General features: G+C 47.2%; 1 protein-coding gene across 6 annotated transcripts in view; it reads right to left on the bottom strand.

Annotated features, from left to right (window-relative positions):
* sulf2b (sulfatase 2b) overlaps positions 1 to 27535 on the bottom strand; it is a 189951-nt gene that overhangs the window by 43069 nt on the left and 119347 nt on the right. For 2 of the 6 annotated variants that reach the window (XM_046343786.1, XM_046343785.1), the window contains exons 1-2: positions 7333 to 7617; positions 3409 to 3636 (exon numbers count right to left, since the gene is read on the bottom strand). In XM_046343786.1, coding sequence (XP_046199742.1) covers positions 3409 to 3580 — 172 coding nt within the window. In that variant the 5' untranslated portion in view covers positions 3581 to 3636; positions 7333 to 7617. Of the gene's footprint in view, positions 1 to 3408; positions 3637 to 7332; positions 7619 to 27535 lie in introns of those variants that run through there. The other 4 variants (XM_046343783.1, XM_046343784.1, XM_046343782.1 and 1 more) reach the window with 3 other exon arrangements.

Below are 27535 nucleotides of genomic sequence, written 5' to 3'. Positions count from 1 at the left end.
AGAGTGGAGAGTGGTTAGTGTTTAGGGAACAGCTGCCTCATAAATGGAGTGTTCTGAAGAGGGACCCGTTGACGGACAAGTATCCACCTGCGAGTCATTACATCACGGTAGAGCCACATGCTCTCCAAGTCCAGGACTCTGTTTGATGCAGCATAAGCTGCCCAGTAGAAAGCCTGTATTTTCAACCATTTAGTGCTGGGTGGCCTAGAGCAGAGAGGGTCATTGGCAGAGAGCAGTGGTGGTATCTCCCTGGTCTGGCTGTCATTTCAGGTGAGGACATAACGGGATACACAGTGCATTCGGGAGGTATTCAGAACCCTTGACTTTATCCACATTTTGTTGCGTTACTTGCTTATAATAAAATGTATTAAATAATACTTTTCCCTCATCAATCTACACACAACACCCCATAATGAAAAAGCAATAACAGGTTTTAAGAAATGTTTGCAAATTTGTAAAAAATAGAAAATATAAATACCTTATTTACATAAGTATTCAGAACTTTTGCTATGAGATTAGAAATTGAGCTCCGGTGCATCCTGTTTCCATTGATCATCCTTGAGATGTTTCTACAACTTGGAGTCCACCTGTGGTAAATTCAATTGATTGGACATGTTTTGGAAAGGCACACACCTGTCTACATAAGGTCCCACAGTTGACAGTGCAGGTCAGAGCAAAAACTAAGCCAAGAGGTCAAAGGAATTATCCGTAGAGCTCTGAGATAGGATTGTGTCGAAGCACAGATCTGGGGAAGGGTACCAAAATATTTCTGCAGCATTGAAGGTCCCCAAGAACACAGTGGCCTCCATCATTCTTAAATGGAACAAGTTTGGAACAACCAAGAATCTTCCTAGAGCTGGCCGCCCGGCCAAACTGAACAATCGGGGGAGAAGGGTCTTGATCAGGGAGTTAACCAAGAACCTGATGGTCACTCTGACAGAGTTCCAGAGTTCCTCTGTGGAGATGGGAGAACCTTCCAGAAGGACAAACAACTCAGCAGCACTCCGGCAATCAGGTCTTCATGGTAGAGTGGCCAGACGGAAGCCACTCCTCAGTAAAAGGCACATGACAGCCCGCTTTGTAGTTTGCCAAAAAGCATCGAAAGACTCTCAGACCATGAGAAACAAGATTCAATGGTTTGATGAAACCAAGATTGAACTCTTTGTCCTGAATGCCAAGCATCACGTCTAGAGGAAACCTGGCACCATCCCTACGTTGAAGGGTGGTGGTGGCAGAATCATGCTGTGGGGATTTTTCAGCCGCAGGGACTGGGAGACTAGTCAGAATCGAGGGAAAGATGAATGGAGCAAAGTATAGTGAGATCCTTGATGAAAACCTGCTCCCGACCGCTCAGACTGGGGTGCAGGAGTGGCTTCGGGACAAGTCTCTGATGTTCTTAAGTGGCCCAGCCAGAGCCCAGACTTGAACCCGATCGAACATCTCTGGAGAGGCCTGAAAATAGCTGTGCAGCAACGCTCCCCATCCAACCTGACAGAGCTTGAGAGGATCTACAGAGAAGAATGGGAGAAACTCCAAAAATACAGGTGTGCCAAGCTTGTAATGTCATACCCAAGAAGGCTCGAGGCTGTAATAGCTGCCAAAGGGGCTTCAATGAAGTACTGAGTAAAGGTTCTGAATATTTATATAAATGTGATATTTCAGTTATTATTATTTTTATAGATTTGCAAACATTTATAAAAAAACATTTTTGCTTTGTCATTATGGGGTATTGTGCGTAGAATGTATGCACACATGACTGTAAGTCGCTTTGGATAAAAGCGTCTGCTAAATGGCATATATTATTTATTATTATTTTAGATTGATGAGGAAAACATTTTTTTTAAACACATTTTTAGAATAAGGCTGTAACATAACAAAATGTGGAAAAAGTCAAGGGGTCTGAATACTTTCCGAATGCCCAGTATGGAGTAGAGTTTTTTTTCTCTAATTTCTTTGGAAAAATATTACCAAGGATTTGAGCTATAACACCACTGGTTTCCATTTGGAATTAGTCTCTTTTTCATTCCATAACAATGACATTCCTTTAATTTTTCTGGTTGCGGTCAGTTAATCTAGTGAGGCTCAGGGGATGAAATCCTCTATGTTATGAAGTGAGCTGGTGTGAAGCTTTGTCGTTGTAACTCAGCGCAGTGAAAATGACTGTGGCAGAAAAGTGTTTTATACTCCCCTCTCTCTCCTACCACCATCTCCCTGTCCCGATGCCAGCCCACCACTGAACACAGCAGACATGGAGACAGAGAGAGGAGTGTTGGGTGTGCGTGCCGAGCCCTCGGCGTACGGGAAGTGATGCACTGTGTGTATAATGGTTGCTGACGTGCCAAAGGGTTCCTTCTCAATGAGAGGTCGTCACACAGTGTCTGCATTTCCTTTGATAATAACAGATGCGTAAGAGACTGACAATTTCTCTTTCTGTCTGAGAGAATCTAGAAAGATGAGCGTGACAGAGAAAGAAAGAGATAGAGCTGGAGTCAAGCTCAGCAGCACACTCTTTCCCCTTTCATTGAGATCTGTGTGTCTGACTATGTCTTACTATGTCCTGGTAACACAAAGACTTGTGTGTTCGGCATGAGTTAGGATGGGCAAGGAGGCTCTGTCTCACAGACTGTCTGCTAATCGTCTGATTTTGTTTGTTACTCACAACCGTCCAGCAGCGTGGCCTTCTCTTCCCGTGGTCAATTAAAATGGGTAGCTATAAACAACAGTCATTACAATGAGACAGCCACTACAACGAGACAGCCATTACAACGAGGCAGCCATTACAATGAGACAGCCATCACAACGAGACAGCCATTACGACGAGACAGTCATTACAATGAGACAGCCATCACAACGAGACAGCCATTACAACGAGACAGCCATTACAACGAGACAGCCATTACAACGAGACAGTCATCACAACGAGACAGCCATTACAACGAGACAGCCATCACAACGAGACAGCCATTACAACGAGACAGCCATCACAACGAGACAGCCATTACAACGAGACAGCCATTACAACGAGACAGCCATTACAACGAGACAGCCATTACAACGGGAGGAGTAGGCCTGGAGGAAGGTTGGATTTGTTTATGATGTATTTTAGTCTTCATGGTTGATTGGTGCCCATGTGGTCAGATAGTAGATGCCTTATGATCACAATGTTGAAATACCAGACGACCTCTACTGTATAGCGGGAGGAGGATAGGATGGATGTAAAGCAGGCCTCTCCAACCCTTTTTCTGGAGAACTACCCTCATGTATATTTTCACTCCGACTGCCGTTGTAACTAACCTGATTCATCTTATCAACCAGCTAATTATTAGAATCAGGTGTGCTAGATTAGTGTTACAGGATGACAGCTCTCCGGGAACAGGGTTGGAGAGCCGTATGTGAAGCCAGACTCACCGAGCTCCATGTCCTGGTCGTCGGTGAGAATGAGGATGATGTTGGGCCGGATGTTGCGGCGGTCCCTCTGGAAGCGGGCCTTGAGGCGCTGGCTGGACAGAAAGATGGAGGCCTGGGCCAGAGACACGACCCCCAGAAGCAGGAGGAGGTAACGGGTCCCCCGCCCCGCCATGGTGACCTCTGACCTGCTACTGGATCACTCTGCTACAGCCGCTTCTAGGACAGCTCCTGGAGACACAACAGGAGGACATAGGTCAGACTAAAGGAACACAGGGACAGTTCACTAGAGATGCAAGTGATCACACTTAAGGGCAAATTACGCTAGTTCAATGGAAGACACAAGAGCAAAGGTCAGACTAATGGAACACAGGAAACATTTTCTACAGATAGATGATCACATGAAACACATAGCGTTAGTCCATTGGATAACACACTGAAAGAGAGAACCTTTTTGCTTCCGTTTCTGAGTCGCACTTGAGACTGTTTATGTTCATCAGACAGTAGAGAGGAAGCTGTAAGCTCTCGACAACCGCAAAGGACCACAGCCCCAAAGGAGCATCGCTGCACCAATGAGAGCCGGGCTGGTGTACTAGTTCAGTGTAAAGTATTGGTGGGCCGCTAGGGAGACCTGCCCGGAGACTGCCGCCATCTGCCCCTCAGCGTGTCACCACGGCAACCCTGGTTTTCATCGGAGCAGTAATGAGTGCCCTCTGGGGGCGTGGTTCCTGGGCTCTGTGTGTGTGTGTGTCTCCATGTGTGCCTGTGGGTGTGTGTGTGTCTCTGTGTGTGTGAATGTTGCATCCATTAGATTCGTCCCAGAACACACCCCCGCATGGGAAAGGAGGCGCTACACCAGCAGCAGTGTCCACTCACACCTCACATGGAGAACAGGCTATAGAATCATAATGAAATGCAGAGATATCTTTTTCTCTCTCTACTCCCCGTTCTCCCACAGCAACCGTCTCAGTACTGAACAGACAAGGCTCTCAACACGAGCTCTTCTAAACAGCTACTATACATTTTGACATTTGACAATTCAAATAAACAAACATTTGCCTCCTACCTAATTGAGATCATGAATTTAAAGCGCCGAACCATTTAAACTTCTTATAGGTCATCTGTACAGTATTCTAATCAGGTCGTGAACCATTCTGCCTCACAGAAGTGACTGGAGAGGGAACAGATTAGTCACACTGTTACAGTGTTTTAATTACCAGCCTCCTCATGGAAATATCCTGGTAGAGCACAGGCTCTCACACACACACACACACACACACATCTCGACCTCCCCATCAACAGTCACATTCACAGCTGAACATTACTTTTCCAAATGTATTTTCATGAAGATCACAGAAACAGCTCCACATTAAAACAGACGACAACAAGACGGAGGAATTATGAAGCAGTCCCTTTGAGCAATTACATGGAATATAGCCACAATGAATTGAATTTAATCTAGGATGTATTGCCCAAATGGTTGAATGAATTCACAATATGAGGGTCCAAGCCTCAAAATAATTGTGCTTGGTCTGGTTTTGAAGGATAATTAGGTTTTGAGTGTTTTTAATTATTTGGAACACCACAATGGACTATAGCTGTTCTCTCACTTCCGTCAATTCATTTAAATCCCTACTTTCAATTGCAAAGGATGTCATTTACTTAACTCTTGTTTTTGTACAACAGTTTTAAGTAGCGAAGCCCCCTTCCTGCTCTTTGATTTCTGGGTAATCTGCATAGAGCGCTGCGCGCACCCTGTAGAGAACCATTACAAAAGACACAGTGAGGAATAAAGGACAAAAACAGCAGCCAGATATGGCACTCACACACACACACACACACACACACACACACACACACACACACACACACACACACACACACACACACACACACACACACACACACACACACACACACACACACACACACACACACACACACACACACACACACACACACACACACACACACACACACACACAAACACACACACACACTTTCACAAAAGACACACAGCTTGTGGCGGTGGAAAAACCCTCACAACCACACTATTCACACAGAGTATACTGAGATTACACGCAGCCCCCACCTCGTGTCACACACACACACACACACACACACACACACACACACACACACACACACACACACACACACACACACACACACACACACACACACACACACACACACACACACACACACACACACACACACACACACACACACACACACACACACACACACACACACCATGTATGAGATTTCCCATTTTTATTCTTGCCCTGTCATATTGTATGTGTACGGGATAAATATAAATCTGTCTGCACTAATCCTGTCCGCTGTTATATCACCAGACATATGTCATGTTATTCTGAGACAATAGGAAAATTGTGATTTCTAATAACTATTCTATTTGTCTTTATCGGTCTAAAATCATCAGCTTTCATGATGAATTAGTTGAACATGGAGAGCCACACAGACCATGGTGTGAATGAGCGGGCTACATATCAATGGACAGGAAAACAAAGATCACCACGTAGAAAGTGGAGAATAAATGTATTCACACGATGTCAAGAGACAAAATCATCTCCAGTAGATTACCCTCAGTTCCCAAACATCCAGAGTGGATTTGATCACTATCACAAAGATCTGGTATCTACTATGACACCTGTGCTTCCGTTCCTATCTCCGACTTTCAATATACTGCATACTGTACCTATTAACACATGTTTCACTATGAAACACTGCATGCTAAGCAACATAATAACATTCCCCAAAATGATTGTGTGTAAGTACAGTATAGAGCAACAGAGTAACATCAGACTTATTTGTGATGCGTATTTGTGATGCACACAGCATCACACAGGTCTCTGAGATAGAATCATGATGTTGGCGGATCCAGAGACAGAGACTGACAGACAGGCAGACAGGGAGAGAGACGGAGAGAGAGAGAGAGAGAGAGAGAGAGAGAGAGAGAGAGAGAGAGAGAGAGAGAGAGAGAGAGAGAGAGAGAGAGAGAGAGAGAGAGAGAGAGACAGAGACAGAGACAGAGACAGAGACAGAGACAGAGACAGAGACAGAGACAGAGAGAGGGGTAAGGGTCGACAGGCATCCTCTCCCAGTAGCACATCTCTTCGCTGGGGCAGAAAGGACGGACTGACTGCTACAATGTCCCCCCCAAAAAAAAAAACAGCCTCACTCTCACCCCCTCAGCCAGCTACACCGTGGGCTCCAGCAGTCCTCCTGCAGATTTCACGCCAGGGCAGCTTTTGTCCCAAACACAGAGCCGAGGCAGCCCTGGGGCACAGAGAGTCTGTACAGCCCACTCCATGACACAGAACCACAGAATTACATCTTACAGTGTATACCAGAAACTACACAACCTCTGAGGAGAGTCTGACAACTTGTGACAGTGCACTTCTATTACAAGCCTTCAATTCATGGCTCTCGACTTATACTCCACATATATAGACCACCACAAGTCTCATGGGAGTTCCAACTCCCTACAGACAGTCACAACCACACAGCGCTGTATATCTCAACGCCACTAGTCTCCACCGAGAATCACAGTGGCCAGACATGCTTTATACACACCCAACTTCAGATGGAGCAAGACTGGGAGCCGGAACTACAAACAGAGATGCAACAGGGAGCCTTTACTTCAAGCCTTAAAATCATCACTGCTCTGTGGTAGATAGGAACAGATCCTAGATCCAAGTTCCTCTGACTACACAGGACAGTGAGTAGAAGCTACAAAGCGGGCAAAAGCAGATTAAAACTTTAATCTCTGATGGAAACCTATAAATAGCCTGAATGTACGGTAGACTACAGAGGATCATCACTCCATCCCTGCAGACAGTGCTCTCATTACCACGAACCCAGCCAGTCCCACTCCAGCTCCCTCTCCCATCGCAGCCCTACCTCATTGCAGTGATGCCCAGGGCTCGGACTGCACAGCACTGCCTGGGATCCGACGACAAACAAAAATCCTCCACTCACAACTAAGGTTTCATGGCAGTGTAATCCCTGATGGCAGCGCTACTGAACCTTGTCTCTCTCTCTCCGTGACCCTGGCTTTATTTCTCTCCCTCTCTCTCTCTCTCTCTGCTGCTCTCTCTTCCGGCCCGTCTCACTATCGGAGCTCCTTTCTGCACTTGCGTTCTCTCTCTTGCTCTGCTGAGCTCTCCCTCTCTCACTGTGCGCGCGCGCTCTCTCTCGCTGCACTAGCTTTCCCCCCACTCTCTCCCTGTGCACTCTCTCTCTCTCACTCTCTCTGCGCTGCCTCCCCTATTCCCCTCCCTCTCCTGCACAGCTGCACTCTCTCCCCTTTAATTCCTCCTCCAGTCTTCCCAGGCAGCCCATATCGTAGGATTGATGTGCTCTAACCTCGGGGTCTACTGTTTTCAATTTAGCGCCCACGCCTCTCCCTGTGCTGTCCTCTCTCCAGGGGGCTCTGGGCTGGGGATACTGTTTCCACAAAGGGTTAACAGCTACAGAGAGAAATAGAGAGAGAGAGAGGGAGGGAGAGAGAGAGAGAGAGAGAGAGAGAGAGAGAGAGAGAGAGAGAGAGAGAGAGAGAGAGAGAGAGAGAGAGAGAGAGAGAGGGAGAGAGAGAGGGAGAGAGAGAGCGAGAGAGAGAGGGAGCCTAACAGCACTAACACACCAGAGAAACAGAGCGCCAACCCCATCTGGGCACTACAGAGAGACAGACAGAGAGAGAGAGAGAGAGAGAGAGAGAGAGAGAGAGAGAGAGAGAGCACTAACACACCAGAGAAACAGAGAGAGAGAGAGAGAGAGAGAGAGAGAGAGAGAGAGAGCCTAACAGCACTAACACACCAGAGAAACAGAGCGAGACCCCATCTGGCACTACAGAGAGACAGAGAGAGAAAGAGAGAGAGAGAGAGCCTAACAGCACTAACACACCAGAGAAACAGAGCGCCGACCCCATCTGGCCACTACAGAGAGAGAGACAGAGAGACAGAGAGAGAGAGAGAGAGAGAGAGAGCCTAACAGCACTAACACACCAGAGAAACAGAGCGCCGACCCCATCTGAGCACTACAGAGAGAGAGACAGAGAGACAGAGAGAGAGAGAGAGAGAGATAGAGAGCCTAACAGCACTAACACACCAGAGAAACAGAGCGCCGACCCCATCTGGGCACTACAGAGACGACGGGCTACAGCATGAATTCAGAACCATAGACTCATACAAGGATCTCTTCGTTTATATTTCACCCTCTCTCTCCGTCTTTTCTCTCCCTCTCTTTCTTTCTAAGAAGCCACTTTCTCTCCTGTGTTGTGTGTTATTACTGAGCACACAGGACATGTACAATGTATGGGTTTGAGGTCAAATCAAACATTTATTTCATTCTCCGATGGGATCGAACACCACTACAACTTTCATAGCCATCATTCTTTGTGCTTTTGTGTTGCGGCTGACATTACAAAGGATTCCGTTAGAAAGGTCATGATTCATTTTGGGACCACTTTTATGGATTCACTTACATTACAGGGATGAACAGGATATCTAGAGTAATCAAACATAAGTATTCACCATTTAAAGAAAGTGTTTAATAGTGGGGCTACTTTTCCAGTCTATATCTCTTCATTATCATTGTAAAAGTTTCAGCCCCATAATAATAATAATAATAATAATAATACATTTGATATATATATATATATAATATAGATGGGAATACTATGATGTACTGTAGAAGAAGGGGCAGTTTGGTAGATTGAGCAGGAGAGGACAGTGTCTACTGTAACTAAATGAACAGTGGAAATGAGTTCCTCTGGTACAGGTAGTGACAGAGCGATCCAATAACAAGTCATTTAACACCAATCACCCGTACAGATAAAGACAAAGCAGGCAATTAACAAGGCCAGTGAAAAGGCATCCAAAACAAAAACAGGAGGCGAAGAAGCAAGCTTATACAAGCAACAGTACAATCTACCACAACATGAGGGATGGAATCACTGAGCTGGCAAATTCCCATCTGAGAGTTTAAAAAAAGAGCCTGTCCTTGTTTTTGTCACAACGATCCAAAGGGAGAGAAAACAAAAGGAAACGTGTCAAATTGACTGTCCTTTCTTTTTAATTCACTTTGTCCATTTGCTCTCCTTATCGCAGTACATTAACAACTGCCACCCAGAAAGTGTAGCAGTAAGTAAAGTGAGTGAGTGTGCACGTTTATGAGTGTGTGAGAGAGAGAGAGAGATGGCGAGAGAGAGCGGTCCCCTTCGAGTACTCAGAAATCCCACACAATGATAAGGGGAGTGGTGAGAGAGAGAGTTGGCGAGGAGAGAGAGACAGAGAGAACGAGAGAGAGAGAGGGAGAACAAGAGAGAGGGTGATGGGGTTAGTCTGCAGATTCCAGGAGTCCTGGCTGGACCAGTCAATAGGAAGACAATGGGTCTGGACGTCCATGCCAACAGATTAACATGTAAATTGCAAATTATTGTGATTGTGTAGCTGAGGCTGGGCTGTGGCTGTGATTAATGCAGGGGTAATTGAGTGCTTAAATGATGGATGGGGGCTCCGGTGTGACTCAGGCTCTGGGGCCCCTCGCTGTCGAGTGGGGATTTAATGAACCCATGGTGGGCCACTGGGCGGCCCGAGCTCCGGAGCCCATTTGTTTGATTGATAAAGTGGCATTTTTTCTTTCCAAAAATAATCTTCCCCTGGAATGACACAAGTCAATTCCCAGGCATGGAGTTTCTCTCCCCCCTGAGGTGGTTATGTGTTACTGCTACCGATGGGACAGAGACACCGGTCCTGCGGCCATGTCTCACTCCTGTATATTTCAATGTGCTAGAGATGACTACTAACATATACGCATGTCAGAGACGTGCTGATAAAGACACAGGAGAGTCCTAATCTTGCCCAGGACAGTGATGCTTTATCACACTAGTCTAATGGTCCTCACCACGGTGTGTATTAAATCCCATGACAGAGGACATGGATAGGACTACCTAGTCATCCAGTGTGTATTTCTGACCCTATATCACCAGGATTTTCTATTGCTCCTTCTCTCTGCCCCTCACCCATCCTCCTACCACACTGCTTACGCAGTATACAACACCACAGTGGTGCAGATCCTGCCAAAACATGCTCACTACAGCAAAGCTCTGTCACTCATGCTAATGAGCACTGAATAAGGCAACCTCCTGGGGAATATACTGTATTACAGGGTTTGATACACTGTTAGCCTGGTATGACTGTGTACTAGTAGTAGTCTTGGTCCTGGTTGGATAGCTCAGCGTATTTGCTCTTTTCTATCATTGCTTCTGGTTTTATTGGTTGCCATGGAGGTGGAGGAGCAGGAGCAGGAAGAGGAGGAGTAAAGTGGGCAGAGCACCAGAGAGGTTTTATATTTGATTTATATTGAACCTTTAGTTAACTAGGAAAGTCAGTTAAGAACTAATTCTTATTTTACAATGACGGCCTGCCCCGCCGAACCCTCCCCTAACCCGGGCAACGCTGGGCCAATTTGGCACCGCCCTATGAGACTCCTGTTCACGGCCGGTTGCGATACAGCCCGGGATCGAACCAGGGTCTATAGTGACGCCTCTAGCACTGAGATGCGGTGCCTTAGAACCCAGGAGGAGGAGCAGGAGGAAGAGGGGGAGGAAACTAGGAAAGCATAAACTAGGTAGGTGAGTAGCAGAAAGACAGCAGGAAGGGTATATAAAAGGGTTTGAGTAGTTCTCTCGGTCCCTGAGTGTGACAGGCATGCTGAATCCAGATAGACAGGCGATAGTAATGACAGTTAATCTCCTTCATTAGTGTCAGTGTGTCTGTCACAGTGTAATTGCATGGCTGGTAATTACATCTCGTGTAGAGAGATTACATGCTCCTCGGTCATAGTGTATAAATCTCTGCATGGCATCTTTATCAGTTGATGAGCTGTCCAGTGCTGGATTGTGTTGACGTAATTGATGGTGTAGTTTAAGGGCGGTAAAGCCAAACTCTAACTAATTGTCCTTTAACAACCTCTGAACAGGATTATTCATCAGTATATATTAGCATCTAATTAGAAGAGAAGATAAGGCATTTCTATTGTCAATGGGGACTAGTTTGTTAGCGATAAACATCTTTCCGCCGTGTTAATGTTTCTTTGTTAGCTAATTGTTCGGTTTCAATCCCTCCACTGTGCTTCTGGACAAGAGATAAGGCCGTTTTCAGACCCAGAATGCAAATAAAAACAACTTGAGCAGAGTTGGTTGAGCTCATAGGTCAAAGTCTCTGTGACCCCTGTCCAACACTGCATTTTTAACTCTAAAGAATTCATTACCAGTTCATCTGCATCTTTGGGTGTATTCGAGGTGCCCTCTATAATGTGTGGGAGCTAGTTTGGCTCGCCCAGGGCTCCTTGCCTCGCCTCAGTGTGAACACACAAGTGAGGATATAGTGCGAGGGCCTGTCAAGGATTAAGCACTAAGCTTGATCCCTGTGGTAATGATTTGTAATGGCAGATATTGAGCAATAAGCCTGCACAGCTACAGCAGTTACAGACAGGCAGCATTACTCCACCTTGTCGTCTCTGCTAGCTGACAAATGTGACTGTAGCTATATCGCTCTGCGCCAAATCAGCTTACGAAGGCCACAATGTCACCCTTATTATGGATTCAGGAAATCTCTGAATACCACAAAATGATTTATCCACAAGAAAGAAAAACACAAGTCAGCTCTCTAATAACAAGTCTGCAAGTGTGCATAGCGCTGCCACAATACCTGATCTTAATAGCTCATCAACGTTTTGTCCGAGATTACTCGCATTCTGTACTATACTCTCCTCCTCCCTCACTGTTTCTTTCAACAATAGATGAAACACTTCTTCTGGGGGAGTGAATAGGTGACCGATGCCTGGATCTGGAATTGCTGGCCCCCTGCCAGCACACACAATTCATTTGCTCATTAATGAAACGTGTGTAATTGTCAGAATGATTACTTGAACAACATCACCTTTGGCGCACGAGGTTCAATCAAAGCGGTGGGAAAGATATATGATTCTGCCAGACTTCCAACACGTCATTCCTGAGAATCAAACATAACAAACAAACATAACTCAAACTGTTTCTCAACTTAATGAGTCTTTTCATCCAGGAGAAATGGTTATTTCCCTCTTTTGTTTGGAGCAGGAATATATTGTATAAATAAATAAAAAAGAGGCCTTGCTGCTCTTCGTTCTAAAGGCATAGTTCTGTAGCAGCAGTTGCCAAATACCACTGCTTGGCCTTCCGTGCCCCTCCAAGTTCTCAGAAAGGCAGTGGGTGGATGAGTAATTCTTCTTCTTTGCTTGTGAATCCGAGCAGATTCCTGGAAATAGCATCAACCATCAACTGCAGTAGGTAACTTCAAGGACAGTAGGCAGCAGCTGTGTTCCTTTGATATGGTGATATATAGCATGTGTACAGTTTTACTGAACCTCGTCCTCCTCAATCCTCCTCCTGCCATTCCAGTGTAAAGAGAGCGCGACGCCATCTCTGGCTCAGAGTCTCTACACCTGTCTGCGTGATCATCATCAGGCTGCTTCACAGACTGAATTGAACGGAAAGTTTCGCTGAGAGAGTTTTTGTTAATTAGGTAAATAGAGTCTCAAACACACAAAGGAGAGCAGAGGAGAGCACTCTTACATAACCCCGTCGAAATATACACTACCGGTCAAAAGTTGACACACCTACTCATTTCTAGGTTTTTCTTTATTTCTACTATTTTCTACATTGTAGAATATTAGTGAAGACATCAACACTATTAAACAACACATATGGAATCATGTACTAACCAGAAGAAGTGTTAAACAAATCTAAATATATTTTAGATTTTAGATTCTTCAAAATAGCCACCCTTTGTCTTGATGACAGCTTTGCACACTTGGCATTCTCTTAACCAGCTTCACCTGGAATGGTTTTCCAACAGTCTTGAAGAAGTTCCTACGTATGCTGAGCACTTGTTGGCTACTTTTCCTTCACTCTGCGGTCCAACTCATCCCAAACCATCTCAATTGGGTTGAGGTCGGGTGATTGTGGTGGCCAGGTCATCTGATGCAACACTCCATCACTCTCCTTCTTGGTCAAATAGCCCTTACACAGCCTGGAGGTGTGTTGGGTCATTGTCCTGTTGAAAAACAAATGATAGTCCCACTGAGCGCAAACCGGATGAGATGGCGTATTGCTTCAGAATACTGTGGTAGCCATGCTGGTTAAGTGTGCCTTGAATTCTAAATAAATCACTGACAGTATCACCAGCAAAACACCCCCACACCATCACACCTCCTCTTCCATGCTTCACCGTGGGAACCACACATACAGAGATAATCCATTCACCTATTCTGCATCTCACAAAGACACGGCGGTTGGAACCAAAAATCTCAAATTTGGACTCATCAGACCAAAGGTCAGATTTCCACCAGTCTAATGTCCATTGCTTGTGTCTCTTGGCCCAAGCAAATCTCTTCTTCTTATTGGTGTCCTTTAGTAGTGGTTTCTTTTCTGCAATTCAACCATGAAGGCCTGATTCATCCAGTCTCCTCTGAACAGTTGATGTTGAGATGTGTCTGTTACTTGAACTCTGTGAAGCATTTATTTGGGCTGCAATTTCTGAGGCTGGTAACTCTAATAAACTTATCCTCTGCAGCAGAGGTAACTCTGTGTCTTCCTTTCCTGTGGCGGTCCTCATGAGAACCAGTTTCATCATAGCGCTTGATGCTTTTTTGTGACTGCACTTGAAGAAACCTTCAAAGTTCTTGAAATTTTCCAGATTGACTGACCTTCATGTCTTAATGTAATGATGGACTGGCGTTACTCTGCTTATTTGAGCTGTTCTTGACATAATATGGACTTGGTCTTTTACCAAATAGGGCTATCTTCTGTATACCACCCCTACCTTGTCACAACACAACTGATTGGCTCTAGCGTATTAAGAAGAAAATAAATTCCACAACGCACACCTTCATTCCAGGTGACTACCTCATGAAGCTGGTTGAGAGAATGCCAAGGGTGTGCAAATCTGTCATCAAGGCAAATGGTGACCACTTTGAAGAATATCAAATATAAAATATATTTAGATTTGTTGAATCCTTTTTTGGTTAATACATGATTCCATAGTATTCCACATTATTTCATAGTTTTGATGTCTTCACTATTATTCTGCAATGTTGAAAATAGCATAAAGAAAGAAAAACCCTGGAATGAGTAGGTGTCCAAACTTTTGACTGGTACTGCATATTAAGCCTCTTTACTCTAGAGGTAAATGTTTCTGAAGTTGAAGCTCATCGCATGTAAGAATATTAAAATAAAAGTCATCTCTGGCGAGCAGGAGGATTCAGAAACGCACACCCACCCAGCCAGCCAGACATTCATGTGCTAATATTTGTATTTGGGGGCCACTTTGTTTTCATATTACTCTTCTGCCTCTCACCAAACCTCAGCAGTACAGTCTCATCTCAACATAGAGAATATTAATGGGATGGACTACAGAGGAGGAAGAGAGAAAGCGAGAGAGAGAAAGAGAGAGAGAAAGAGAGAGAGAGAGAGAGAGAGAGAGAAAGAGAGAGATAAAGAGAGAGAGAGAGAGAGAGAGAGAGAGAGAGAGAGAGAGAGAGAGAGAGAGAGAGAGAGGTGGATGGATGGATGGAAAGAGAAAGGTAGAGAGAGACAGCAAGGGGAGAATACAGGTTTTCGTGTACTGGGGAGTTGAATGTACTCACTGCGTTTAGCATTTAAAAAATGCCTATTATGCAAGAGAAAGAGATTGGGATGGAGAGAAAGGGGGGGGGGCTGCTGCCTTTCTGACAAACCTCCAGTAGATCTAAGGGCTGTCCAGATTCCTTGGGGGAGTGGTGTGTGAAAAATAGACGAGACGCAAATGTAATCAGGCGACGGACACCAAGCTAATGTGGCTGACGCGAACATGCCTGGCCACCGCTGATTTCTTGCAGCAATATAGTTTTATTATTTATATATTTTCCAAATGTCTGAAACCATTAGCTGTGCCTGGGGTTCTTCTGGGTAGACGTTGCTTCCACTTTGGCTTTCTGCATACAGTTCCAGTGGGAATATGTAAACTCGCTTGGGCTCCTTTCAAATTACCAACAAAAAAAGGCATTCAAATTCAAATCGAGTCATGACAAGCCGCTTTGCTTAACAATTCTGTTTTTTAGGGTTGCTGGTAGGAGAGGAGGGGGTCTGGGGGATAAATAATGAAAAAATAGTGAGGGTGAGAGTGAGGGCTGGACGTGCCACCTGCTCGTGTGCAGTGTGCCGGGTCATCCATTCAGCTTCCCTCTTGCAGCATGGCCTCAACCCCCCTCTACGACCATGCAGTTTGTGCTCATGTAAACATACATCAAATCATCTACATCCTGTTAACAGACATGTCAGATGTAGATCATCTCAGTGCCCCGAGGGGAAACAGTCCTGGTGATTATCATATCTATTCAAACACTGCTAGGATCTACCAACCCTTGTTATTGAAAGGCTGACTTTGTCATGGCAACTATTATGTTCATTACAGGATAGATGCACATTCTCTAGGATGGATACAACACAAACTGAGCCAGATACAGTCGTTCATCACCAGCGCTTCAGGGAACCTATTGTACTGTGGTGTGTGTGTGTGTGTGTGCGTGTATACCAGGCATGTGTGTGTGATGTGTGTGTGTGTGTGTATACCAGGCATGTGTGTGTGATGTGTGCCCAACGCAAGATATGCATGCTGTCCATCCACATTATTTGCAATGAAATCAACTGTGAGTTGTTGTGTTCCCATTCTATCCGTGTGCAGAATAGCATTGTTCCTGAGTGGTTAGAAACACGGCGCAGTAGAGGGATGGAGGATGGATAGTCAGAGGTCAAGCTCTGCCAACGTTATTTTCTGCAGTCCAATCCAACCATATCCTATGTCTCATACCCAGATCTCTAGATCTTTCACCCAGCTGGCTGTGCTCAGTGAGAAACAGTTGGAAAGAGAGCCATTCCCAGTGGGTGACACCCTCCACTGACACTGTCCACCAGCTCATCTAGTCCCTGGCTCTCTCTACATCTCTGTTTCTCAGTCCCGTTCTCTCACTAGGGAACACTGGACCTCTCACACAGATCCCATTAGTGGTAAAAGTTGGACCAAGAGACTCCCCAGGGAGGTGCACGCGCGCGCGCGCACACACACACACACACACACACACACACACACACACACACACACACACACACACACACACACACACACACACACACACACACACACACACACACACACACACACACACACACACACACACACACACACACCTCAGTGCAAGCCAGAACAATGTCATATGCTATGGTCAAGCCTCAAACAGGCAGATATAACCTGGGCACTGATTGAGCCATTACTACACTTGATAGGAAAGAAATGACTCATTATCTATTTCTAGCTGTCTACCCCTCACTGTGTTTCTCCACCAATGGTTCCAGGCATGGCTCTCTGATCATGTGGTGAGTCAGTTTCCTGTAAAGCTTCCAGAGATGGACCAGTCATCCCAGATGAGTATCACTCATAGCAACACCACATCCCTACGGTTACGTGGCGTAAAAGGACTAAAGAAGGAGAGTTACTGTCTGTACTCACTTATCTCTGCTTGATCACACCCAATCCATCTCTCTCTCTCTCTGAAGAGTCACTCCATAGGATAGGACAGCCTCATGCTACTTCTGTACAGGAGATGTCATGACATAGGCTAATGTGGGGGCTACAACCAGGTGCTCTGGGGGTTACAACCAGGTGCTCTGGGGGCTACAACCAGGATCTCTGGGGGCTACAACCAGGATCTCTGGGGGCTACAACCAGGTGCTCTGGGGGCTACAACCAGGTGCTCTGGGGGCTACAACCAGGTGCTCTGGGGCTACAACCAGGATCTCTAGGGGCTACAACCAGGATCTCTGGGGGCTACAACCAGGATCTCTGGGGGTTACAGCCAGGTGCTCTGGGGGCTACAACCTAGAGCTCTGGGGCTACAACCAGGATCTCTGGGGGTTACAACCAGGTGCTCTGGGGGTACAACCTGGAGCTCTGGGGCTACAACCAGGATCTCTGGGGGTTACAACCAGGTGCTCTGGGGGCTACAACCTGGATCTCTTGGGGCTACAACCAGGATCTCTGGGGGTTACAACCAGGTGCTCTGGGGGCTACAACCTGGAGCTCTGGGGCTACAACCAGGATCTCTGGGGGTTACAACCAGGTGCTCTGGGGGCTACAACCTGGAGCTCTGGGGCTACAACCAGGATCTCTGGGGGTTACAACCAGGATCTCTGGGGGCTACAACCAGGATCTCTGGGGGCTACAACCAGGATCTCTGGGGGCTACAACCAGGATCTCTGGGGGTTACAACCAGGATCTCTGGGGGTTACAACCAGGATCTCTGGGGGTTACAACCAGGATCTCTGGGGTTACAACCAGGATCTCTGGGGTTACAACCAGGATCTCTGGGGGCTACAACCAGGATCTCTGGGGTTACAACCAGGATCTCTGGGGGCTACAACCAGGATCTCTGGGGGTTACAACCAGGATCTCTGGGGCTTACAACCAGGATCTCTGGGGTTACAACCAGGATCTCTGGGGGTTACAACCAGGATCTCTGGGGCTTACAACCAGGATCTCTGGGGTTACAACCAGGATCTCTGGGGGTTACAACCAGGATCTCTGGGGGCTACAACCAGGAACTCTCTCTTTCTGTCTGTCTGTTTGAGTACTCCAAACTCAATTCTCCCACTCAGCAGGTAATCCCAAAATGAAATGGAAACTCCAATTCACACCGTGCAATCACCAGGCAAGGAATCGACACACACACATCCAAACACACACACACACACACACACACACACACACACACACACACACACACACACACACACACACACACACACACACACACACACACACACACACACACACACACACACACACACACACACACACACACACACACACAGTAACAATCAAGGGATACAAATGTATCAGACAGATTGGATTTCCTGTTCCCACACGGTCAAGAGATGAGAAGGGAGAAGCCTGTCAGCTCGTGTTAAACACGACTAGCTGAATCTGAGTTTTTGGCACAGAGTAGACAGCCTTACTGGATTTCCCATAGGCTAAATCTACCGCCACATCTGTTGGCTGGGCTTGAAAACAGCTGTTACTTTCTTCAGCACAAACTTATGTAAGTGATTTGCTGCTCTGAAGAGGGAACTTGCTGTCTGAGGGAATCTCATATGGGTTAGTGCTTTAGAACACAGCTAGGCTACTGTCTGTTTCTCTGTCAGAATGGCTTGAATATACCAATATCTGTCTCCCTCCTCTTCCTCCCACCTGGTTAGGTTTCTGTAGTGAGATGTGAAGGTTGAGGGGCTGGTTGATCGGTCATTTGTCCCGCTGAGAGTGGTTACTGGGTGGGGCTGCACAGCTGGTTCCCACACACACGTTGAGCATGCATGAAATTATGTGTGTGTGTGTGTGCGTGTGCATGTGCGTGTGCGTGTGTCTCATCTGACAGAGCTCATATAGCTCTGCTCTCTTCTCAGTGAATCTACATTATTCTGGCCTGCCTCTACCTTATTCTCTCTATGGGCAACAGGCGTTACACTAATCCACTTCTCCTCATACAACGCTGCCCCCTGTGCCAAGCCTGTGCCAAGCCTGTGCCAAGCCTGTGCCAAGCCTGGGCCAAGCCTGGGCCAAGCCTGGGCCAAGCCTGGGTCAAGCCTGGGCCAAGCCTGGGCCAAGCCGCACAGTGTCTCACTACCCCCCACTGTGTTTTGTACTGTCCCTCTCTCTCTCTCTGCTGACACAGCAGACAACAGTGTTTTGATTCCTTTCTAAGCCTGGTGTTTCAGAAACAGAGCAGCCTATGAGTCGGGCTTGTCCTGACGTGTTTGTCCCTGGCAGTTTGAAAAGAAGTGTTTCGCAAATAGAAACAGCTGTGACACATTTGACAGTTTCTAAATAAATGACTTTGTAATTTTCCTCTGAGCCACAGAATGTGACAGATTCTCTGTGCCTGGAGTCACTAAGAGACTTCCACTCAGTCAGCCTCACAACGCATCTCTAAACAATAAGAAAAACATTCACTTTAACAGCATCTCTCTGTTTGACTCCATCATTCAAGCTATGTTACATCTGAGCTCAGATGACACCTGGACAACCTGACTGGCTCAATTTGAACTTCTTTCTGAGTGAATCTCCAGGCTGCATGATGTAACATCCTGCCCCACAACATCACCACCATCATGTCACCCTCCTGCATGTCCCCCCCCCCAGCAGCAGCCCTGTTCTGTTTGGTGTTCAGTAGTAACCGACGTGACGTCCCATCCTGTAATGCTTGCTGATGTTAAGTAAGGCTGACAAAGAGCTGGAGGTCATGGAAGGGGTGACGAGTCTACGAGACGATAAACACAAGGAAGGGACCGGGGACCTTGAATTAACACATTCATGGAAGGGACTGGGGACTGTAAATAAATAAACTCAGGGAGGGGACTGGGGACTGTAAATAAACACAGGGAAGGGACTGTGGACTGTGAATAAACACAATCAGGGAAGGAACTGGGGACTGTAAATAAACACAGGGAAGGGACTGGGGACTGTGAATAAACACAATCAGGGAAGGAACTGGGGACTGTAAATAAACACAGGGAGGGGACTGGGGACTGTAAATAAACACAGGGAAGGGACTGGAGACTGTGAATAAACACAATCAGGGAAGGAACTGGGGACTGTAAATAAACACAGGGAAGGGACTGGGGACTGTGAATAAACACAGGGAAGTGACTGGGGACTGTGAATAAACACAATCAGGGAAGGAACTGGGGACTGTAAATAAACACAGGGAGGGGACTGGGGACTGTGAATAAACACAATCAGGGAAGGGACTGGGGACTGTAAATAAACACAGGGAAGGGACTGGGGACTGTGAATAAACACAATCAGGGAAGGGACTGGGGACTGTAAATAAAAACAGGGAAGGGACTGGGGACTGTGAATAAACACAGGGAGGGGACTGGGGACTGTGAATAAACACAGGGAGGGGACTGGGGACTGTAAATAAACACAGGGAAGGGACTGGGGACTGTAAATAAACACACTCAGAGAAGGGACTGGGGACTGTGAATAAACACAGGGAAGGGACTGGGGACTGTGAATAAACACAATCAGGGAAGGGACTGGGGACTGTAAATAAACACAGGGAGGGGACTGGGGACTGTAAATAAACACAGGGAAGGGACTGGGGACTGTAAATAAACACAGGGAAGGGACTGGGGACTGTAAATAAACACAGGGAAGGGATTGGGGACTGTAAATAAACACACTCAGGGAAGGGACTGGGGACTGTAAATAAACACAGGGAAGGGACTGGTGACTGTAAATAAACACACTCAGGGAAGGGACTGGGGGCCTGTAAATAAACACAGCGAAGGGACTGGGGACTGTTAATAAACACAGGGAAGGGACTGGGGACTGTGAATAAACACAATCAGGGAAGGGACTGGGGACTGTAAATAAACACAGGGAAGGGACTGAGGACTGTAAATAAACACAGGGAAGGGACTGGGGACTGTAAATAAACACAGGGAAGGGACTGAGGACTGTAAATAAACACAATCAGGGAAGGGACTGGGGACTGTAAATAAACACAGTGAAGGGACTGAGGACTGTAAATAACCACAGGGAAGGGACTGGGGACTGTAAATAAACACAATCAGGGAAGGGACTGGGGACTGTAAATAAACACAGTGAAGGGACTGAGGACTGTAAATAAACACAGGGAAGGGACTGGTGACTGTAAATAAACACACTCAGGGAAGGGACTGGGGACTGTAAATAAACACAGGGAAGGGACTGAGGACAGTAAATAAACACAGGGAAGGGACTGGGGACTGTAAATAAACACAATCAGGGAAGGGACTGGGGACTGTAAATAAACACAGTGAAGGGACTGAGGACTGTAAATAAACACAGGGAAGGGACTGGGGACTGTAAATAAACACAATCAGGGAAGGGACTGGGGACTGTAAATAAACACAGGGAAGGGACTGAGGACTGTAAATAAACACAGGGAAGGGACTGGGGACTGTAAATAAACACACTCAGGGAAGGGACTGGGGACTGTAAATAAACACAGGGAAGGGACTGAGGACTGTAAATAAACACAGGGAAGGGACTGGGGACTGTAAATAAACACAGGGAAGGGACTGGGGACTGTAAATAAACACAGGGAAGGGACTGGGGACTGTAAATAAACACAGGGAAGGGACTGGGGACTGTAAATAAACACAGGGAAGGGACTGGGGACTGTAAATAAACACAGGGAAGGGACTGGGGACTGTAAATAAACACAGGGAAGGGACTGGGGACTGTAAATAAACACAGGGAAGGGACTGGGGACTGTAAATAAACACAGGGAAGGGACTGGGGACTGTAAATAAACACAGGGAAGGGACTGGGGATGTAGGCATGTAGGGCTCTATGTGTGTTTGGTACGGGGAAGTTGAAGAACCATGGGGTAGGAAAGCAGGAAGTGAGCATGTTATGTGAAATAGTAAATAAACAACTACATCTCCACAGGGAGTGAGAAGCCACTAAGGTCAAAACACAACTTTGATGCGCTCTTTCATTTAGCTATGACTCTTCCTAGCTCTCCCTATCTGGAAATTCTTCATTCTAAAAGTGCAACCACTCAACAACCTCTCAGTGGTGCAACTGTGAGAACATATTTGTATGTGTATGTGTGTTTGTTAATACATAAACATGGACTGTGTGAGTGTGAGCATGGGTATTTACAGGCTACTGCTCCCCTGGAGTCTGGCATTTCTCCCCTCTCTGGTCCTGCTGGCAGGGAAACGGGTCCCTCTCGCTCCTCTCCACACCCGTATCCACAGGCAACCAAATGGAATGGTGGGCGGTGTGGGGGCCATGGGGCGGCTACTGGGGCATTCTGGGAAGTGAAAAGGCGGAGTGACCCGGAGGTCAGGGCACTTTGGCTCCCGCTGCCTGGGTCACAGCACGGTGACCGCCCTCCGCCCCCTACCCGCCGAGAGAGAGAGAGAGAGGGGCACACAGATACAAGAACCCCCACCAGGTCACAAAATGGCTCCAGTGGCCCTGGATTAAGGCAGGGAAGAGGAAACCACACTAGGGAAGGCAGGCAGGAAGGAAGGGCCAGTCTGTCTCCCACTCAGCAGGTTAAGTGGGTGCTTAGCACAGTGGTTTAGGGGGTTGAGAGTGTAATTACCACGCAAACCACGTCCAACCAGGCAACAGAAAGGGACTAAGAGCGGGAGGAAAAGAGTATACTTTACTTCTGCCATCTTCAACAAGAAGGCAGGTTGGATGACATATCACTGTGCCAACATACAATCACCCCATCTCTTGTTCTCTACATCTCTCCCTCTCCCTCTCCCTCTCCCTCTCCCTCTCCCTCTCCCTCTCTCCCTCTCCCTCTCCCTCTCCCTCTCCCTCTCCCTCTCCCTCTCCCTCTCTCTGAAGGGGAGATACAGATACTGCCTTCACAGTACTTTCTCTACCTCTGTACTTATATTTCATTACAGTGTAGTCAGCTTGAGCAGCATTTCTCCCCTCCCTAAGCTGTCAAACTCAATCATGTTCCCCTCACCATACACACTGACAGAGAACCTGCCTTAAAGCCTATGTGTGTGTGTGTGTGTGTGTGTGTGTGTGTGTGTGTGTGTGTGTGTGTGTGTGTGTGTGTGTGTGTGTGTGTGTGTGTGTGTGTGTGTGTGTGTGTGTGTGTGTGTGTGTGTGTGTGTGTGTGTGTGTGTGTGTGTGTGTGTGTGTGTGTGTGTGTGTGTGTGTGTGTGTGTGTTTTAATGATCTGCTAAAAGCAAATATGTCTTGCCGCTGGAAGCTGTGAACTAAACTAATTATGACATCCCCTCTGTTCACTTCAATCCCAAATGTGTAAAATATGAATACAACTAGAGGAGAATGACACTCACACTCTCGCTCAGGACTCTATTTCCCTCTCGGCATCTTTCAGCTGTACTCCTTTCTAAAACAAGCGTTGCAGTTTGAGGAAGACTATTATCGAGCACCAAGAAGACAGACTAAATACTGATAGGGACAGTCCCAACAAAACTCCAGACTGCGTGCCCCCCAGTTACTCTTAAGCGACTTTCAACGAGGCCTGAATGTAGAACCCAAGTCACTTTACTGATTTCGGGTGTAAATTAGACACACCTACAAGGTTTTCCTCAGATCTCTTGTTTCCATGGCGTTATCATCACTGTGGCCACGAGAAAATCACTATTTATGGCAGAGTGAGTCAGTAATCTATGTTAGGAATACTTCACAGTCAGTCATTTCTGACTCCCCCCACAGTGACTCAGCTGGCTCCTGTATTTCCATAATTCGTTACTTGACTTATTTCATTTTAACAATGTGTTCTTGACATCGGTCTGAGCGGCCAGCTGATTGGAACACAGTGTTATTGCTTCAGGACCTCAGTAAACGCGCCAGCTGATTGGAACACAGTGTTATTGCTTCAGGACCTCAGTAAACGCGCCAGCTGATTGGAACACAGTGTTATTGCTTCAGGACCTCAGTAAACGCGCCAGCTGATTAGAACACAGTGTTATTGCTTCAGGACCTCAGTAAACGCGCCAGCCGATTGGAACACAGTGTTATTGCTTCGGGACCTCAGTAAACGCGCCAGCCGATTGGAACACAGTGTTATTGCTTCGGGACCTCAGTAAACGCGCCAGCCGATTGGAACACAGTGTTATTGCTTCGGGACCTCAGTAAACGCGCCAGCCGATTGGAACACAGTGTTATTGCTTCGGGACCTCAGTAAACGCGCCAGCCGATTGGAACACAGTGTTATTGCTTCGGGACCTCAGTAAACGCGCCAGCCGATTGGAACACAGTGTTATTGCTTCGGGACCTCAGTAAACACGCCAGCCAGCTGATTGGAACACAGTGTTATTGCTTCGGGACCTCAGTAAACGCGCCAGCTGATTAGAACACAGTGTTATTGCTTCGGGACCTCAGTAAACGCGCCAGCCGATTGGAACACAGTGTTATTGCTTCGGGACCTCAGTAAACGCGCCAGCCAGCTGATTGGAACACAGTGTTATTGCTTCGGGACCTCAGTAAACGCGCCAGCCGATTGGAACACAGTGTTATTGCTTCGGGACCTCAGTAAACGCGCCAGCCAGCTGATTGGAACACAGTGTTATTGCTTCGGGACCTCAGTAAACGCGCCAGCCAGCCGATTGGAACACAGTGTTATTGCTTCGGGACCTCAGTAAATGCGCCAGCCGATTGGAACACAGTGTTATTGCTTCGGGACCTCAGTAAACGCGCCAGCCAGCTGATTGGAACACAGTGTTACTGCTTCGGGACCTCAGTAAACGCGCCTGCCGATTGGAACACAGTGTTATTGCTTCGGGACCTCAGTAAACACGCCAGCCAGCTGATTGGAACACAGTGTTATTGCTTCGGGACCTCAGTAAACGCGCCAGCTGATTGGAACACAGTGTTATTGCTTCGGGACCTCAGTAAACGCGCCAGCTGATTAGAACACAGTGTTATTGCTTCGGGACCTCAGTAAACGCGCCAGCTGATTAGAACACAGTGTTATTGCTTCGGGACCTCAGTAAACGCGCCAGCTGATTAGAACACAGTGTTATTGCTTCGGGACCTCAGTAAACGCGCCAGGTGATTAGAACACAGTGTTATTGCTTCGGGACCTCAGTAAACGCGCCAGCTGATTAGAACACAGTGTTATTGCTTCGGGACCTCAGTAAACGCGCCAGCTGATTAGAACACAGTGTTATTGCTTCGGGACCTCAGTAAACGCGCCAGCCAGCCGATTGGAACACAGTGTTATTGCTTCGGGACCTCAGTAAACGCGCCAGCCAGCTCATTAGAACACAGTGTTATTGCTTCGGGACCTCAGTAAACGCGCAAGCTGATTGGAACACAGTGTTATTGCTTCGGGACCTCAGTAAACGCGCCAGCTGATTAGAACACAGTGTTATTGCTTCGGGACCTCAGTAAACGCGCCAGCCAGCCGATTGGAACACAGTGTTATTGCTTCGGGACCTCAGTAAACGCGCCAGCCAGCTCATTAGAACACAGTGTTATTGCTTCGGGACCTCAGTAAACGCGCAAGCTGATTGGAACACAGTGTTATTGCTTCGGGACCTCAGTAAACGCGCCAGCTGATTAGAACACAGTGTTATTGCTTCGGGACCTCAGTAAACGCGCCAGCCAGCCGATTGGAACACAGTGTTATTGCTTCGGGGCCTCAGTAAAAGCGCCAGCCAGCCGATTGGAACACAGTGTTATTGCTTCGGGACCTCAGTAAACGCGCCAGCTGATTGGAACACAGTGTTATTGCTTCGGGACCTCAGTAAACGCGCCAGCCAGCCGATGTATTCAAAAAATCACAGTGGAGTTCAGAGACAGAACAGAAGCAGAACATAATGATGTCCTTCCCTGATGGAACCGTATTCCCTTAATAACGCACCGACAGTGTGCCATTAGGGACTCACACAAAGCCCTTTTGAAGACCAGACCCCTCCGTAATGACGTCATCTATAAGCCCAGATCTCATTTGATAATTAGATAAGGCTTCCACCAATAGGATTTAGTTGATGAAATTAAAGATGAATTGATAAAAGAAGTGGACTGTGATTCTGGCTCGGTGGAGGCTCGGAGGCTACCCTCCATGGCTGCTGTGACATTACCTTTACCTCAGAAAGAAAGGCAAGATACAAATGACCTTGTCAAACGTTCCTATAAATCCTTCCCCCTTTCCGTATGCAGTCCAGATCCCTGTACGTCCCTCTCCTCCACAGTGTTCTGGCGTGGTGGGGATATTAGGGCCTGTGTTCTCTGTTCTCTGGCTTACCTGTGATGACGGCCCAGCCAGTTGATTCTCGTGTTGGCTTTGGTTCTGTTTGGGTTGGGTCTAATCTGGTTCTATCTGGGTGCCTTGCTGTGTTGTGCAGCGCTGTGCCAGTGTTTTCCAGTGGTTCTCTGCTGTGGGCCCTTGGTTAGCCCCTGTGACGGCACTGCCTTTCTTTAGTCCTTGAGAGATTGATGAATCCATTATTTATGCTCCCGGCCCATAAATCTCAGAGTCGAGCCCTAAAGTGAGCACCTCGCGCCACGTGGCTTCTCACATTACCCCCTTATTCATCGTGTTTAATCATTCATTTAGGCCGCGCGGCCTGCCGCAGGGGTGGGGCACGGCACAGGGACACGCCTGTGGGTTGCTCTCTCCTGTGACACGTGTGTGTGTGGGTGTGTGCGCCGGTGTCTGTGCATGTGTGTGTTCTAGCCAATGGGCTCTTGGTTGGTTAAACCCAGGAGACAGTAAGAGATTGGCCGTCTGTCGGTCCTTTGGTAAATGTCAGCACATTGATAGAAGGGTATGGTGACATATGGAGAGGAAATGTCAGCAGGCACAATGAGTATAAATGTCTGTATGCGTGTGTGTGGATGGATGGATGGAGGTAGGGGACCAGGGGGATTGTGGAGATCCCCAAGGACCCCAGACGACACAAAGCAACTGCTGGTGACACTGTCTGGGGGTAGAGAGAGAGAGAGAGCAAGAGGAATGGGCTGGGGGAATACGCCTCTGTTTGTTTGTGTTCATCCAGTTCTCCTCATGTCCTGCAGAGTCTGATCCAGCAGTGGGTACTCCTCTCTGGCTCTCTCTCAGAGTACTCTGTCTAAATCACCTACCAGTCACATGGAGAGTATAATTAACATTGACCTAAAGCCACGACCAGAGACACCTGCATTTCCTAGAACGGGGAGAGATGGTCTATACTGTGACCTGCTAGAGACTTGGAGAGGTGACATATCCTCATAGGTAAACAAACGTCACCCTTTTCCCCCCTGCAATGCTTGAGAGACACACACACTCCCAACCACAAACACACAAACTCCCCTTCCTTCCCACACAAACATATTTTGTACGCATTAGCTTGTGTTAAGTGACATTTTCTCCGTACGCTGCCATTCCCTGGGGGCTGAGGGGCAGGCTGGGAGTACAGGTGGAAATATTCAATTGCTCCGAGGTGCCACAATAGTGATGACACGGACACCTCTGCCCCTGATGCTGCCGC

This window comes from Oncorhynchus gorbuscha, linkage group LG03 (assembly GCF_021184085.1).
Source record: "Oncorhynchus gorbuscha isolate QuinsamMale2020 ecotype Even-year linkage group LG03, OgorEven_v1.0, whole genome shotgun sequence".
NCBI classification, from domain to species: Eukaryota; Metazoa; Chordata; class Actinopteri; order Salmoniformes; family Salmonidae; genus Oncorhynchus; species Oncorhynchus gorbuscha.
This window is presented reverse-complemented; position numbering and strand designations above follow the sequence as displayed.